Source organism: Rhinoraja longicauda, chromosome 5 (assembly GCF_053455715.1).
Source record: "Rhinoraja longicauda isolate Sanriku21f chromosome 5, sRhiLon1.1, whole genome shotgun sequence".
NCBI classification, from domain to species: Eukaryota; Metazoa; Chordata; class Chondrichthyes; order Rajiformes; family Arhynchobatidae; genus Rhinoraja; species Rhinoraja longicauda.
Window position 1 is genome coordinate 72,596,300 of NC_135957.1, and position 16,108 is coordinate 72,612,407.

Below are 16,108 nucleotides of genomic sequence, written 5' to 3' on the forward strand. Positions count from 1 at the left end.
AGGCTAAATAGTGAAGGTGCTTGCAAGTACAGGGAAAGATTTTTGGTAACCGTGCTGGTGGGATGAGGACCTGCCATTCGATCTCCTTCCCGAACTTCCCTTCCCTTGAGTTCCTACTGTAAATGTTCCCTTTAGGAGTTAGCAGTGTACAGATCTAAAGCTAAAGATTTCAGCAAAAATTGCTGAAGTAGTCAGCGAGTCAGACAATACCTGTGGGGTGAGAAACAGCAACAAAGTTTAGGATCAAGGATCTTTCATCAGTGACGGGAATGTGAGAAGCCCAGCATGTTGTGTTGCAGAGAGGGGAAGGGTTGGAGATGGCAAAGGGAATAGTAGGATGCCGATGAATGTTCGCAAGGTAGCAATTATCTTAAAAATGGAGATGCAGATGGAGATAGAAAAGAGAACAGAAACCAATTGAAAGAGAAAAATACAGTGGAGAGGGAGGATGAAAATGGTGGTTATCTGAATTTGGTGAATCTGATATTAAATCCAGAAGGCCTCCAGAAGTCAGAAGATGCGCCGCTGGGAACAAAGGAGGCCCTGGCATGGGGGGACCGCAGTGAGGGAGGAGAAGAGGATGGAGAGGGGATCAGAACAAAGGACCTGGCATGGGATACTTTGTAACTTTGTCCGCGCCCTTTATGTGGTGACTCTTTACATACCTTGGGTATGCAAAACAAAAAATTTCACTATGACTCATCACGGGACAATAAATTGTCCCGGGGAGGCGCACGCGCGGCGTCAATGTCCCGGGGTGCCGCGCGGGCCCGATCCACCTGCCGAGCAACCGCGCCGCCGCCGACTGGAACGCGCCCCGGTAGAAGCCGGGCGGCAGGGGCCTGTCTCGGCCGAAGGAGCGACGACGGCGAGGAGAGCCTCGGCAGCGGTGATGGGAGTCTCAGCGGCGGGGTGGGGGGGGGGGGCTCGCGATCGTCCTGCGATCAACAGTCGATGAGTGTGAGTGAGGGGGGGGGAAGACAATGGGGACACGGCGTGGGGAACCATCGTGAATAACTATGGGGACCCAGAGTGGGGCGACTGCCGTGAGGGACGGTGGAAGAACAAAGGGGGACGTGGGGGGGGGCAGTCTGGTTTAGAATCCTCTGCCCAGGGGATAAGTTTGTGTTTGTTTATTTGTTCGTTCGTTCCGGTTAAGGCGCTGTGCATATGGCAGCCAAGAGCCACTTGTCTTTTTCTTTTTTCACTTTTAATTTCAAGTTTTCATGTGCCGTGTGTGTTGTAACTGCATGCAGACCAAATTCCCTCCAGCGATGAATAAGGTTTTATCGTATCGTATCGTAAAGTAGTCATTCATTCATTCGTTCAATGTCCTCAAATGGAAGAAGTTTCATGGCATCATTGCAGCAATGCAGGAGGCTAATGAGAGAGTGGTTAGGGAAAGAATCAGTAAGAGATTTAAAATGACAAGTGAGCTTTTCAAGTTCAGAGTTGCCCTTGAGAAGTGGACAGAAATATTCTGCAAAGCTGTCACCCAATATGCACTTGCTTTCTCCAATGAAAAGGTGGCCAGTTTGGGAGCATCGAATGCAATTCGCTAAATTGGAAGAAGTGCAATTGAATCATCACTTTGACGGGAAAGACAGTCCCAAGGCGGTGGGAAAGGAAAGGTTTACATCTCCCGTGGTTGCACGTCGAAGTGCCGAAGGAAGAGGAGTGGTTTGTGGAGATGGAAGAACAGAGCAGATGTCATGAAAGGAATGGAAAACTGAGAGGGAGGGGAATTGAAATGCACTAACATTCTTAAGCAGCTTGAGGTGGTTTGATGTAGAGAGGATATTTTCTCTGAATGGAGTGTCTAGAACCAACAAAGACAATCTCAAATAAATGTGTAGACATTCTTTTCCCAGAGGGTCTGCTAACGGAATTATTTTGGAGGAGGTGGAAGTTATAGAGAATGGTCTATTGAATAGGCAGGTTGTTGGGGTTGAAACAAAGGATCAGGAAGCCCTATTTCTGTTCAAACGAGGAGGGGAAGTTGAGAGAGCAGAAGTGCAGGAAACAGAACAGACGTATACCCAGAGGAACATTGAATGTAACCATTTCAGGTAACCATTGCTCCCCTCCCACCTGCCATCTGTGCAACTTCACCTGTTGATCCACTGGCTTATAGACAATAGAAAATAGGTGCAGGAGAAGGCCATTCGGCCCTTCGAGCCAGCACCGCCATTCAATGTGATCATGGCTAATCATTCTCAATCAGTACCCCGTTCCTGCCTTCTCCCCATACCCCCTGACTCCGCTATCCTTAAGAGCTCAATCTAGCTCTCTCTTGAATGTATTCAGAGAATTGGCCTCCACTGCCCTCTGAGGCAGAGAATTCCACAGATTCACAACTCTCTGACTAAAAAAGTTTTTCCTCATCTCTGTTCTAAATGGCCTACCCCTTATTCTTAAACTGTGGCCCCTGGTTCTGGACTCCCCCAACATTGGGAACATGTTTCCTGCCTCTAACGTGTCCAACCCCTTAATAATTTTATACGTTTCGATAAGATCCCCTCTCATCCTTCTAAATTCCAGTGTATACAAACCTAGTCGCTCCAGTCTTTCAACATATGACAGTCCCGCCATTCCGGGAATTAACCTAGTAAACCTACGCTGCACGCCCTCAATGGTGATGACTCCTTGGTCTGAACTGCTTCTCTCCCCTTAGATGCTGTCTGACCTGCTCAGTGCTTCTAGCCTTCTGGGTTTTTTTTTCAGATTTCCAGTATCCACGGGGGGTTTTTTTCATTCCATTTACACATGGGAGCTCTCATGCATTATGCTTTGAAGTGCTTAGTAAAAAGGAAAGGGAGAATCTCCATTATCTAAACATTTATGTAAAGGTCAAGTAGGTTTATAACATTGACAAGGGGTTCAACAAGCTTCTTGAACACTTTGAAAACTAGGTTTGAACACTTTGATGTGGATTTATAATGTATAGAGCAGCAAATAACTGGAAATTGAGAATCTAGACACTCTATGATGCAGCTAGGAGTTCAGTACTGATGCCTAGGATGTTTTCCCAAGAGTACATTTCCCCTGGATACTCCAATTGTCCTATTCTGTAGGTTTAGTTTAGTTTATTGTCACGTGTTACGAGGTACAGTGAAAAGCTTGTTGTTGCATGTTAACCAGTCAGAGGAAAGATAATACATGATTACAATCGAGCAGTCCACAGTTTATAGATACATGATAAAGGGAATAAAGTTTTGGGCAAGATAAAGTCCAGTAAAATCCGATTAAAGTTAGTCCAAGGGTCTTCAATGAGGTCGATAATAACTCAGGTCCACTCTCTGGTTGTTGGTAGGATGGTTCAGTTGCCTGATAACAGCTGGGAAGAAACTTTCCCTGAATCTGAAGATGTGCGTTTTCACATTGCTGTGTCCCTTGCCTGATGGGAGAGAGGAGAACAGGGAGTGACCGGGGTGAGAATTGTCCTTGATTATGCTGGTGGCCTTGCCGAGGTAACGTGAAGTGTAGATAGAGTCAGGAGATGGAATCTGAGGGACATTCTTTGGCAATGTAGAGGTAATAGGTAAAAGGGAAAATTAACGTGGGGATGTGATTTCTCTGTCACCCAGTACAAATACGACAGGCTAAAAAAGCCTCTTTCTAAGTTATAAGAAAAGATGGAACCATGGAATTTAAGTAATCAAAATGAAAGGACTTCATTTACCCCCACGCCTATTCTACCATTTAATAAGATCAAGAGTATACACTGATTCCTTAAAATCTAATAATTTATTGACGTTGCATATACATTTAGCTGCTGGGTGTACAGGTCTTTTAGATTTAGTATCCCAAAAATAGGCTGCCCTCGGAGAAAAGAAATCCTGAATTAGTCAAGAATAATTATTTTGACCTTATTTTGAGCTTGTCTTTGTTGGTTCTAGACAGCCATCCAGAGAAAACATCGTCCCTGCAACAAACCATGTCAAGTTTTTCAAATCTTTTGTGCATTTCGATGACACCATGTCTCATTCTTCTCAGCTCAAGAAAGTTGAGGCCTGGTCTGTTTAGCCTCTCCTCAAATGACAACCCTCCCCTCCCCATCTCGGGAATTGATCTGCTTGTAATCAATTGACACCAGATTCTCATTTTAGCATCCATCCATTGGAGAAGTCACACCATAAATCTAGCTCTATTTTGCAGGTTGTTCAATGCGAGTAGCATCATAAAAATCATCATTGTAAACCATTAGTGCTTGTGCGTTAAACAAAGTCAGGTGCAGTGCAGAATATTGGGTGATCTCATCGTACCCCACAGTTTTCATTCATAAAAAAATTCCAACCAGTTCCTGTTGGAGCTGGCAAGCAAACATTCACAAATCAAGACATTTATCATACTCTCGTATGTGATCAATGCCATTTTTTATTTCTTGTATGTAGATATTAATTTAGTAGCTTATAAAACATCCAATTCATTGACCTTGAAAACTTTTTTTTAGGGACCAATTGCTCACATATTTTCTGCATTACACAATAATATAATTTACAGCTTTGTACCTCAACGAGGATTAGACAATGACCACAATGCACGGTTATAATTAATGGTTAACATAATTATCTGGTGTTAACAAAAGCTTTTCACTATAACTTGGTACACGTGACAATAGACTAAACTCAACTCAAACTCAAACTATTTATTCCAGTGTGGGATTTATTCCTTCCCTTCCTGAAAGGTCTGCCAGCAGTTGCCCCCCCACACCCTTTAACTGCTGATCCTGACATAGTTTTTTTATCAGAGGATAGACAAACAAGCCCAGCTCTCCCTCGTAACTAGGAAAATTGACTGGGGAGAGCCTGTGGATGTGGTGTACCTCGACTTTCAGAAACCTTCAACAAGGTCCCACATAGGAGATAAGTGGGCAAAATTAGAGCACATGGTAGGGTGCTGACATGGATAGAAAATTGGTTGGCAGACAAAAAGCAAAGAGTGGGGATAAATGGGTCCCTTTCAGAATGGCAGGCAGTGACTAGTGGGGTACCGCAAGGCTCGGTGCTGGGACCGCAGCTATTTACAATATGCATTAATGACTTGGATGAAGGGATTAAAAGTACCATTAGCAAATTTGCAGATGATACAAAGCTGGGTGGTAGTGTGAACTGTGAGGAAGATGCTATGAGGTTGCAGGGTGACTTGGACAGGTTGTGTGAGTGGGCGGATGCATGGCAGATGCAGTTTAATGTGGATAAGTATGAGGTTATCCACTTTGGTGGTAAGAATAGGAAGGCAGATTATTATCTGAATGGTGTCAAGTTAGGAAAAGAGGACGTACAACGAGATCTGGGTGTCCTAGTGCATCAGTCACTGAAAGGAAGCATGCAGGTACAGCAGGCAGTGAAGAAAGCCAATGGAATATTGGCCTTCATAACAAGAGGAGTTGAGTATAGGAGCAAAGAGGTCCTTCTGCAGTTGTACAGGGCCCTAGTGAGACCGCACCTAGAGTACTGTGTGCAGTTTTGGTCTCCAAATTTGAGGAAGGATATTCTTGCGATTGAGGGTGTGCAGCGTAGGTTTACGAGGTTAATTCCCGGAATGGCGGGACTGTCATATGTTGAAAGACTGGAGCGGCTAGGCTCGTATACACTGGAATTTAGAAGGATGAGAGGGGATCTTATCGAAACATATAAGATTATTAAGGGGTTGGACACGTTAGAGGCAGGAAACATGTTCCCAATGTTGGGGGAGTCCAGATCCAGGGGCCACAGTTTAAGAATAAGGGGTAGGCCATTTAGAACAGAGATGAGGAAAAACTTTTTTAGTCAGAGAGTTGTGAATCTGTGGAATTCTCTGCCTCAGAGGGCAGTGGAGGCCAATTCTCTGAATACATTCAAGAGAGAGCTAGATTGAGCTCTTAAGGATAGCGGAGTCAGGTGGTATGGGGAGAAGGCAGGAACGGGGTACTGATTGAGAATGATTAGCCATGATCACATTGAATGGCGGTGCTGGCTCGAAGGGCCGAATGGCCTACTCCTGCACCTATTGTCTATTGTCTATTGTCCAGTACTAGTGAACGTGAAGAGAAACATCAGAGCCCACCTGGCATCAGACCCAGACTGACCTCATATCACACTAGGCCTGAGTCCTGAGTCTCCTGGGCTCAGGTTCCTATTAAAACTTCCCCCTCTCCCCTTAAGCATATGTCCTCTGGTTCTTGATTCCCCTATCCCAGGTAAAAGACTCTGCGCTATCAATTACCCTCATGATCTTACTGTATACACCTCCATAACATAGAGTCACACACGTGAAAACAGGTCCTTCGGCCCAACCTGCCCACAGTCCAAGCTTGTGCAGACTCCCCCTTTAGCTCAGGCCCTCGAATCCTGGCAATATCCTCAGAAATCCTCTCTGCATTTACCTACTTAATGACATCCTTCCTGTAGCAGGGCGCACACTAAATGCAGCCTCACCGATGACAGTGGTATCATCGGTGACCTTAAAGACCAAGTTGGTGTTGTAGTTGGCCACACAGTCAAATGTACAGGGAGCAGAGCCAGGGACTGAGAACCCAACCCTGTGGGCCACCAATTCTGATGGTCAGATGGAGGAAATTTTCTCCTTTAACCTTCCCCCCCTCTATCCTGAAAACTTTGCCCTGTAGTCTTTGACATGTTCATAAGTCATAGGAACAAAATTAGACCATTCGGCCCATCAAGTCTACTCCACCATTCAGTCAAGGCTGATCTATCTTTCCCTCTCAACCCCATTCTGCTGCCTTCTCCTATTTCTACCCTGGGGAAAAAGGTTCTGATTGTCCACCCTGATGACACTTCTCATAATTCTAGATACTAGGTCTTCATCAGCCTCGGACACCCCAGAGAATACCATCTTTGCCACTCTATCTACTTGTGTTACCATTCTCAGGTTAAGGGCTAGGTTGGTGTACTGACTGCAGGACATACGGTTTTGATCACTTTCCTGGATTTCGTCTCATCATTGTCGTGATTCAGGCCAACAACAGTGGTGCACCTCCAGATTCAGGGACAGTTTCTTCCCGCTGTGATCAGGCAACTGAATCGTCTGACCACAACTAGAGAGCAATCCTGAACTACTATCTACCTCATTGGTGACCCTCAGACTATTTTTGATCGGACTCACTGGCTTTCCTTTGCACTAAAGGGGTTGGACAGGCTAGATGCAGGAAGATTGTTCCCGATGTTGGGGAAGTCCAGAACAAGGGGTCACAGTTTAAGGATAAGGGGGAAGTCTTTTAGGACCGAGATGAGAAAGTTTTTTTTCACACAGAGAGTAGTGGAATTCTCTGCCACAGAAGGTAGTTGAGGCCAGTTCATTGGCTATATTTAAGAGGGAGTTAGATGTGGCCCTTGTGGCTAAAGGGATTAGGGGGTATGGAGAGAAGGCAGGTACGGGATACTGAGTTGGATAATCAGCCATGATCATATTGAATGGCGGTGCAGGCTCGAAGGGCCGAATGGCCTACTCCTGCACCTATTTTCTATGTTTCTAAACGTTATTCCCTTATCGTGTATGTATACACTGTAAATGGCTCGATTGTAATCATGTATTGTCTTTCCGCTGACTGGTCAGCATGCAACAAAAGCTTTTCACTGTACCTCGGTACACTTGACAATAAAATAAACGAACTAATCAACTAACTATATCATCGAACTTAAACACCGAGTTGGTGTAGTACTTGGCCACACAGTCATTAATGTACAGGGAGCAGAGCAAGACTGAGAACACAACCTTGAGGGGAAGGGATCCAGATGGAGGAAAGGTTATGAACAATTGCAACTGACTGAGGTCTGCCAGTCAGCAAGTCCAGAAGCCAGTTGCAGATGGAGGGCCTTGAAGCAGATGGGGCCAGTAGACTGTTAAAAGCGAGAGTTTTGAAGATGTTGATGAAGACTGTAGCCAGGTGATTGGCACATAGAAACATAGAAACATAGAAAATAGATGCAGGGGAAGGCCATTCGGCCCTTCGAGCCAGCACCGCCATTCAATATGATCACGGCTTATCATCCTAAATCAGTACCCCGTTCCTGCTTTCTCCCCATATCCCTTGATTCCATTAGCCCTAAGAGCTATATCTAACTCTCCCTCGAATATATCCGGTGAATTGGCCTCCACTGCCTTCTGTGGCAGAGAATTCCACAGATTCACAACTCTCTGGGTGAAAGTTTTTTTCCTCATCTCAGCCCTACCCATTATTCTTAAACTGTGACCCCTGGATCTAGACTTCCCCAACATCGGGAACATTTTTCCTGCATCTAGCCTGTCCAATTTCTTAAGAATGTTATATGTTTCTATAAGAACCCCTCCCATCCTTCTAAATTCCAGTTAATATAAGACCATGACTTCAGAACCTGTCCAGGGACTCTATCCAGGCCGGCTGCTTTCCATGGGTTTACCCTCATGTAGGCAGAGCTGTCTTCTGCTACCGAGATATATGGGACAGAGCGAATAAAAGATGAGAAGGTGGCGAACATGTCTAGGTGGAACATTTTGTTCCAAACGGGTGTAAAGAGCATTGAACTCATCCAGTTGAGATGCATCGTAACCAAAGATCGCCCCCCAATTTCAGATTGTAGCCCATAGTGGTAATTAGGCCCTGGCACAGAAGGTAACGGAAATTAATTGTCTACTGCTGACTACTGCACTAATCTGTCTCCCAGGCCCCATTGCCTCCACTGTCAATTCAGGCATATATATCCAAGCATATATATCCAAAATATGATCTCGAGTAACCAAGGTCAAATCTTTTCATTGGTATATTTGTTGCCCAAGTTCAACTTTATTCGAAAGATAGACAGAAAGTGCTGGAGTAAATCAATGGGTCAGGAAGCGTCTCTGGAGGAAAAGGATAGGTGATGTCTTGGGTCAGGACTTATTCTGCTCAGTTTCATTTCTGGTCAGGGGTGATAGTTGTAAAGTTTGATTGAACAGAGTAACCGTATGCTTGGTTCAATGAAAGAGACATAACATAAATCTTTTTTTTTTTAATTTAGGATTACCCTGGTTACACTGCATTTGGCCAAAACCAGTATGCACAGTATTATCCGTCTGCAACATATGGCACATATATGACCTCAAATGATACGGTTGATGGTAACTCTTCAACATCAACAACATACCAGCTACAACCTCCTCCCAGCATCCCTGGACAACCAGCAACAGATCTTCCTGGAGGTAAAAGGCTTCCTTTTTCTTTGTACTGTAGTCAATCTTTCAAGACCACGAGAAGATCAAATATCATCAACTTTTTGACAGTAAAAACTCCCCTGTTTTAAATTAGGTCAATAACACAATACATTTTGGACTGCAAGTGCCTTGAAATTATTCTTCAGGCTGCAAAGTGCTGGCAACCTACGTATAATGTATATTTCAGCATTGTAATGTGCAAACAACAAACTCACATTCTCTCATGATTTATGGATTTTTTTTGCCGTTGTCAGGACTTTTTTTGCAGTTGTACAAGTTCCAAGGTACTGCTTTCAAAGTGTTGATTGGGATAGGGAGAAAACAGAAAGTCCAGCAGGTTGGCTTATACTTGTCAAAACAAACCCTTTACTGCTGACTACTGCACTTGCTCCTCCAAAGCAGAAACATGTATTCGTGGAGTTCGCCTGACAGAGGGAAAGCTAGTGCCTCAGATTTGGATATTTTGTTTAAATGAGTTCCAGTTGGTACCGTAAAACGCAACAGACACGCACATATACTGACGACAATTGAGCTGTGTGGGTGTAGCACAGCAAATTGCCTTTGCTCCAAGTGAAAGCTAAGCACAGAGCACAGCACTAAGCACAGACAATAACCAATGTTGTTGATAGATTTGTATGGTTCAGCATTTTATTATATGGTGTGTGATGTTGAGGTTTAGCCATAAAGTGAATACAGCCAGGCAGAGTTAAACAGAAGCAGGTTTCCAATTTAGTAAATAGCTAACATACAAAGACTCAGTGAACTATCTGAAGCAAAGTACAGACTGAAGGAGACAACAACACAGTATGATGCATTTGTTTTTGAGTTTCCAATGACGCTTTAATATTTTATTCATTTTTGCATTAATTTATGCTTTAAAAAAGCTATCTTTGATGTGCACCAGTTGCACTTCATTATTTGACGTCTCCACAGTAAATTTAAGATGGAGCTAGTACTTTCTATTAATGTCAGTGTGAAAACAGCATACTCTATTATTCCAGAGTTTGACTATTTTAATTGCGGGCATTTGAACTCTGATATCAAAGCTTTCTCAAGAAAGTGGAACATTCTTGAATGTGAAGTCTCTATTTTTTTTCCAGTTGTCTTTGGCAAGCGTACAGATTTTTGATTAAGGAAGCTTATCGTTCTTCTTCAATCACAGACATTTTCTTTTTCCATTCCAAAGAGTTAGACTGTTTTTCATTATTGAGACATAACAATAAGTGCTTTAAAACCTGTTCTGTTTCCTGTTAACATTTTTCTGTAACACCCTTCAATTGCACTCACTAAACGTGGGTAATTATGTGGGATCCCTGGGCTGTGTGGTCTTTAGTTGATCTCCCTCCCTGAGATACACATCTAATAATAGACACTATTGGGCGGCAATACTTAAAAAGAAGAAATACAACAACTTTAAAAAAAAAAAAAATTCCAATGTATAATTGTTTCTCTTACCTAAAAATGTTCATTTTTTTAAATAACCCCACTACTAGTAATTTTAATACTCTTTCAGGATTATTGTTGAGATTTGTCCTATAGGCTAGATGAAGATTCGCAGGACATGTGTAACCCATTTTGGTGCAGGTATGCTAGGTATTCAGATGTGTAGCTTTATTAGAAATGTAAACAACAAGAGTCTGCCCACAGCTGGAGCACGGAGTACAGTTCTGGTCACCACAACTCAAGGTATGATTGCTCTGGAGAGAGTACTGAAGAGATTTACTCAGATATTGCCAGAATCTGAACATGTAGCGATGAGGAAAAAGGATAAACTAGAGTTACTTTTTGGAGACTGACGGCAGGCATAATTGAGGTCTATAATTTATGAGGGGGCCCGGATAGAATAATACAGAAGGATCTAATTGCTCTTACAGAGTAGTCAAAAGGCAAAGACTGGGAGATGGATGAAAGAGGAGTTGAATGGTGGTAAGGGTCTGGAATTCTCTCCCTGGAAGGTTGATAGAATCAGGAGCTCACAATAGACAATAGACAATAGACAATAGGTGCAGGAGTAGGCCATTCAGCCCTTCGAGCCAGCACCGCCATTCAATGCGATCATGGCTGATCACTCTCAATCAGTACCCCGTTCCTGCCTTCTCCCCATACCCCCTCACTCCGCTATCCTTAAGAGCTCTATCCAGCTCTCTCTTGAAAGCATCCAACGAACTGGCCTCCACTGCCTTCTGAGGCAGAGAATTCCACACCTTCACCACCCTCTGACTGAAAAAGTTCTTCCTCATCTCCGTTCTAAATGGCCTACCCCTTATTCTCAAACTGTGGCCCCTTGTTCTGGACTCCCCCAACATTGGGAACATGTTATCTGCCTCTAATGTGTCCAATCCCCTAATTATCTTATATGTTTCAATAAGATCCCCCCTCATCCTTCTAAATTCCAGTGTATACAAGCCCAATCGCTCCAGCCTTTCAACATACGACAGTCCCGCCATTCCGGGAATTAACCTAGTGAACCTACGCTGCACGCCCTCCATAGCAAGAATATCCTTCCTCAAATTTGGAGACCAAAACTGCACACAGTACTCCAGGTGCGGTCTCACCAGGGCCCGGTACAACTGTAGAAGGACCTCTTTGCTCCTATACTCAACTCCTCTTGTTACGAAGGCCAACATTCCATTGGCTTTCTTCACTGCCTGCTGAACCTGCATGCTTCCTTTCATTGACTGATGCACTAGGACACCCAGATCTCGTTGAACTCCCCCTCCTCCTAACTTGACACCATTCAGATAATAATCTGCCTTTCTATTCTTACTTCCAAAGTGAATAACCTCACACTTACCTACATTAAACTGCATCTGCCATGTATCCGCCCACTCACACAACCTGTCCAAGTCACCCTGCAGCGTTATTGCATCTTCCTCACAATTCACACTACCCCCCAACTTAGTATCATCTGCAAATTTGCTAATGGTACTTTTAATCCCTTCGCATCACATTTATGTTGTACCCGGATGTCTTCTTGAAAACCCATTGCAACTTCCAACCGAAACCTCTTGACGCACTGACATCTTTAAAGAGCTTCGCACACCAGATCACTTTAACAGAACTTGGCGCCCTAATTTACTTTCATACACTGGCGTGCTTGGAATCTAGCTGTGTGCTCTCGACGTTACTTTTGTACAAAGGCAGGACAGGGTTTCTCCCAACACAAGGGAGTAGGCCCACCTCAGTAGAAAACCTCGCAATTAAAGCGAGCCTTGCCGTTGGCGTGGGGGGTGCAAGCATGGAAGGACGGAGAATAGGCAAAGTGGAGAGTCGCCCCTAGTTTTGCACAATCGCCATGACATCCTTCTTTGTCGTCAGCAGCTCATTCACTCTCAACTGAATGAGAAAACCACCAGGTAGCAAGTGAACATCCCACAGGTAGAATTGCAATATGTGTTCCTGCATGGACTTTTTTTTAAAAATCATACCTACGATGAAGCTTCCACAGTGAAAACCTAGCAGAAATTTGATGCAAGAAGTTTGAAGGAGAAGCAGGCCAGCTTACGGAAAGAGTGGAGCTGAAAATCTACAGATGTGATATTCCGACAGAAGTCCCAGATGAGGCATCTCACTTTAATGTAATAGACAAATGATAGTTTCACCAGGAGTATTTCTCTATTCCCATGCATGCCCACCCTAGGGCTGGTCGTCTAGCCATTTCCAACCTGCTCCAGCAGCGATTTGACTGCATTTCCTCAGTGGCCACATCTGGCCCCACTTCTTCCAGCTGATGGATTTCTTTGCAAGGCTTTACCATTACTCATGGTGGACCATTGCCAGCATGGGAAGTCTAGGGTTGGGGGTCCACCAAATACTGACCCCAACACTGATATGATCTCTGACACAATCTCCAATTAAACAAATAACACAGATCTTTTATGTTCACTGAGCTTTGATATAATGGTTCAATTGTTTCATGGAATCTTATTGTCACATTGACTTAGATACAGTGAGATTTCATTTTTTGCATACAGTTTAGTAAAAAAAGTCTTACTATACATCGTCTGTCAGGTAATATCGCCACACACAAGAAACATATATACAAGTACATGGATAGGATAGGTTTAGAGGGATATGGACCAAACGCAGGCAGGTGGGACTGGTGTAGATGCGGCATATTGGTCGGTGTGTGCAGGTTGGGCCGATGGGCCTGTTTCCACGCTGTATCACTCTATGTCTCTAAGACATGCGCTCAATTATACTTAAGTGCAAAAGTGTAGGAATAGTAGATTACACTGAGACAGTTCACAAGAGTCACCACGTTTCTGTTGCCATTTTGTATGATTTAAGTGCAAAGTTGTTAAAAATGAAGATTCTTAACTTGGCCTTGAAGGCCCGTTGTCCTGGTGGTGGCACTGGGCCGGTGTTGGAGGGTCGGCCTGGCCAGGCGATGTTGTCGGTGACCTCTCATCCAGAGGACATCACCTTCAACAGCATATTATTCCCTGATTAATTTGCCCCGTGTGTCAGCCTAGATTTTGTGCTCAGATGTCTGGTGTGGGACGGAAGCCACAGTTTTATACGTGAAATCAAAGTGCTGCCAAATAAACCATGGCACAAAATGTTATTGCTGTTCTACTGCCCTCTGCTAGACTTGCGATAGAATGCCAGAAGTCCCCTGATTTTCAGGCACAGGTTCTCCCAAAGCTTCTCGAGTGCTAACAGAAAGCTTTGTGCTAATAGAACTATTAACTCTGTGCTAATAGAACAAGAGCTAATAGATGGATGGTGAATTCACTTCAGTCGTGTCCTAGGTTCTTGGACGGCCCGCACAAATATCCGCAGCAGAGGGGAATAAAAAGCGAAAGCTCCACATCACAAAACTTTAATAGTTTTGGCTGCGGCAACAGTTAAATAAATCGCCAGACTATTTGTTTTCCCTGTGCCTGGTGTATTTTCTTTATACATAATTATTCAGCTGCAGAACCGCTGTCAAGCTGAATGCGGTGCAATCATCAGGAATCACTTTGTTCCTGCAGCGGTGTGAACTTGCGGTCGACACTCATTCCTCGTGTGGAGTAAAACTCAAGGTGATGGTTGCAATCTGAATGGTTGCTTTTACAGGGGAGTTTGACACAGTGCAGAGACCATCAACACCAATCAAAGACCTGGACGAGCGAACGTGTAGGAGTTCGGGGTCGAAGTCACGAGGAAGGGGAAGGAAGAATAATCCATCACCACCTCCTGACAACGACTTGGAGGTACGCCTTGACTTTAATTGATGAAAAACTTAAAGTCGCCGCATATTTTTCGGTATAACGGCTGGATGGTAGACATCATTATTTCAATGCAGAACTACAAGCTGTGCATTCTTCCCCACCCCCCCAAAACTGGTTCATAATGAACGTTTTCAGCCAAGATAACATTCAGTTGCTGTGAGGTGATTTTTATTCCATAGTACAGAGAATTATAGTGGAACAGGCCAACAGGTGCAGTTTTCAGAGAGTATTATCTTCCTATTATTTTCTGGAGAGGAACGAATTGAAATAAAATGATTAAGAGTAAAACAGCAGCAAAATTAATAACTGCTGGAAATGCTTTAATGGCCAATTCTAACATGAAGCACTTTTATTGCTGTGTTTCTCATTTGCAGACTACACAAACAGTTATTTTACAAAATACAGACAGGGTATTGGTGTAAACTTTGCAAACTAAGATTTGTCAAGATTTTATTCTGGTCTAAATTGTGCATTACTATCATAAAGAGATGGATACCTTGTAAGGCACAATAAAAACAAATAAAGCACTACCCGAATTTTCTTTGTTTTGCACTGCTTGTGAATGTAGTTTATGCCCATATTTTCCATCAAACTTTTATCTTTAAAAAAAAATTTTTTTTTACCTTGCTTCTCCATCGCCTGCCCACCATCACTGTAACCTTTCCCAAAAGATGATCATTTGTTAGAGTTGCTGCCTCACAGCACCAGAGACCCTGGTTCGATCTAGAGTATGGTGCTGTCTGTACGGAGTTTGTACATTCTCCCCGTGATCTGCGTGGGTTTTCCCTGGTTTCCCCCCACGCTCCAAAGACATACAAATTTGTAGGATAATTGGTTTTGGTTAAAAAAAAATCATCCCCAGTGTGTGTAGGATAGTTCTAGTGTGTGGATATCTCTGGTTGGCGTGGACTCGGTAGGCCGACAGGACTGGTTCCAGCTGAATCTCTAAATTAAACTAGGTACTGTTATTACTGAACTGTTAAAATCAAAATTTGGGGGTTTTATTCCTGAATTAAACTGCATTAACCACTATCAAATAAGGCAAAGTTCAGAACTAAACAGTTGACTGCAGCATGAATTGAAAATCTGCTCCTTCAGAATTCTATAAGGGGTTAATGTATGAACAATGCGTGCTGATAGAATTGGACCAGCCTACAAAGGAAATGAATGCACAATCCAACAATGATCAATGTGGCTTTGGATTGTATTCATGGGTTGTGGACAACCCGAGTCTGGAAGATTCTTATGGGTCAACAGTCAAACTATAATTTGAGCTTGAAATGTCTTAGGGGCTGGAGGAAAACTTAGATGGGGTTGGATAATTAGTGTAATCATTAATCAGAGGGGAACAAATGAAGGAGCAATCATGGATTAGATGGGAGGGGTGAGTGTTGTGATTTCAGACAGGCCACTGGGAAAAAGGAGCCTTTTAAAAAATCGTTTAGGTTTAGTTTAGTTCAGTATACTTTATTGTCACGTGTACCGAGGTACAGTGAAAAGTTTTCTTGCATGCTAACCAGTCAGCGGAAAGACAATACATGATTACAGTCGAGCGATCCATAGTGTATAGTTGCTGTTGGAGTAGAGGTTTAAAAGAGTGGAGCGATTGTAATTTGTGGTGTCACATTTAAATATATTTAAATTGTTTGGTGGTGTTAAATAGACTATGGGAGCCTGATTAAAATGTTATACCAAGGCGTGTCACCTCGCAAAATTGG

At 43.5% G+C, this 16,108-nt stretch overlaps 1 protein-coding gene across 17 annotated transcripts in view; it reads left to right on the forward strand.

Moving 5' to 3' along the window:
* eya4 (EYA transcriptional coactivator and phosphatase 4) overlaps positions 1–16,108 on the forward strand; it is a 396,477-nt gene that overhangs the window by 291,774 nt on the left and 88,595 nt on the right. For all 17 annotated transcript variants that reach the window (XM_078399767.1, XM_078399768.1, XM_078399769.1 and 14 more), the window contains 2 exons: positions 8,979–9,159; positions 14,236–14,372. In XM_078399767.1, coding sequence (XP_078255893.1) covers positions 8,979–9,159; positions 14,236–14,372 — 318 coding nt within the window. The remainder of the gene's footprint in view (positions 1–8,978; positions 9,160–14,235; positions 14,373–16,108) is intronic.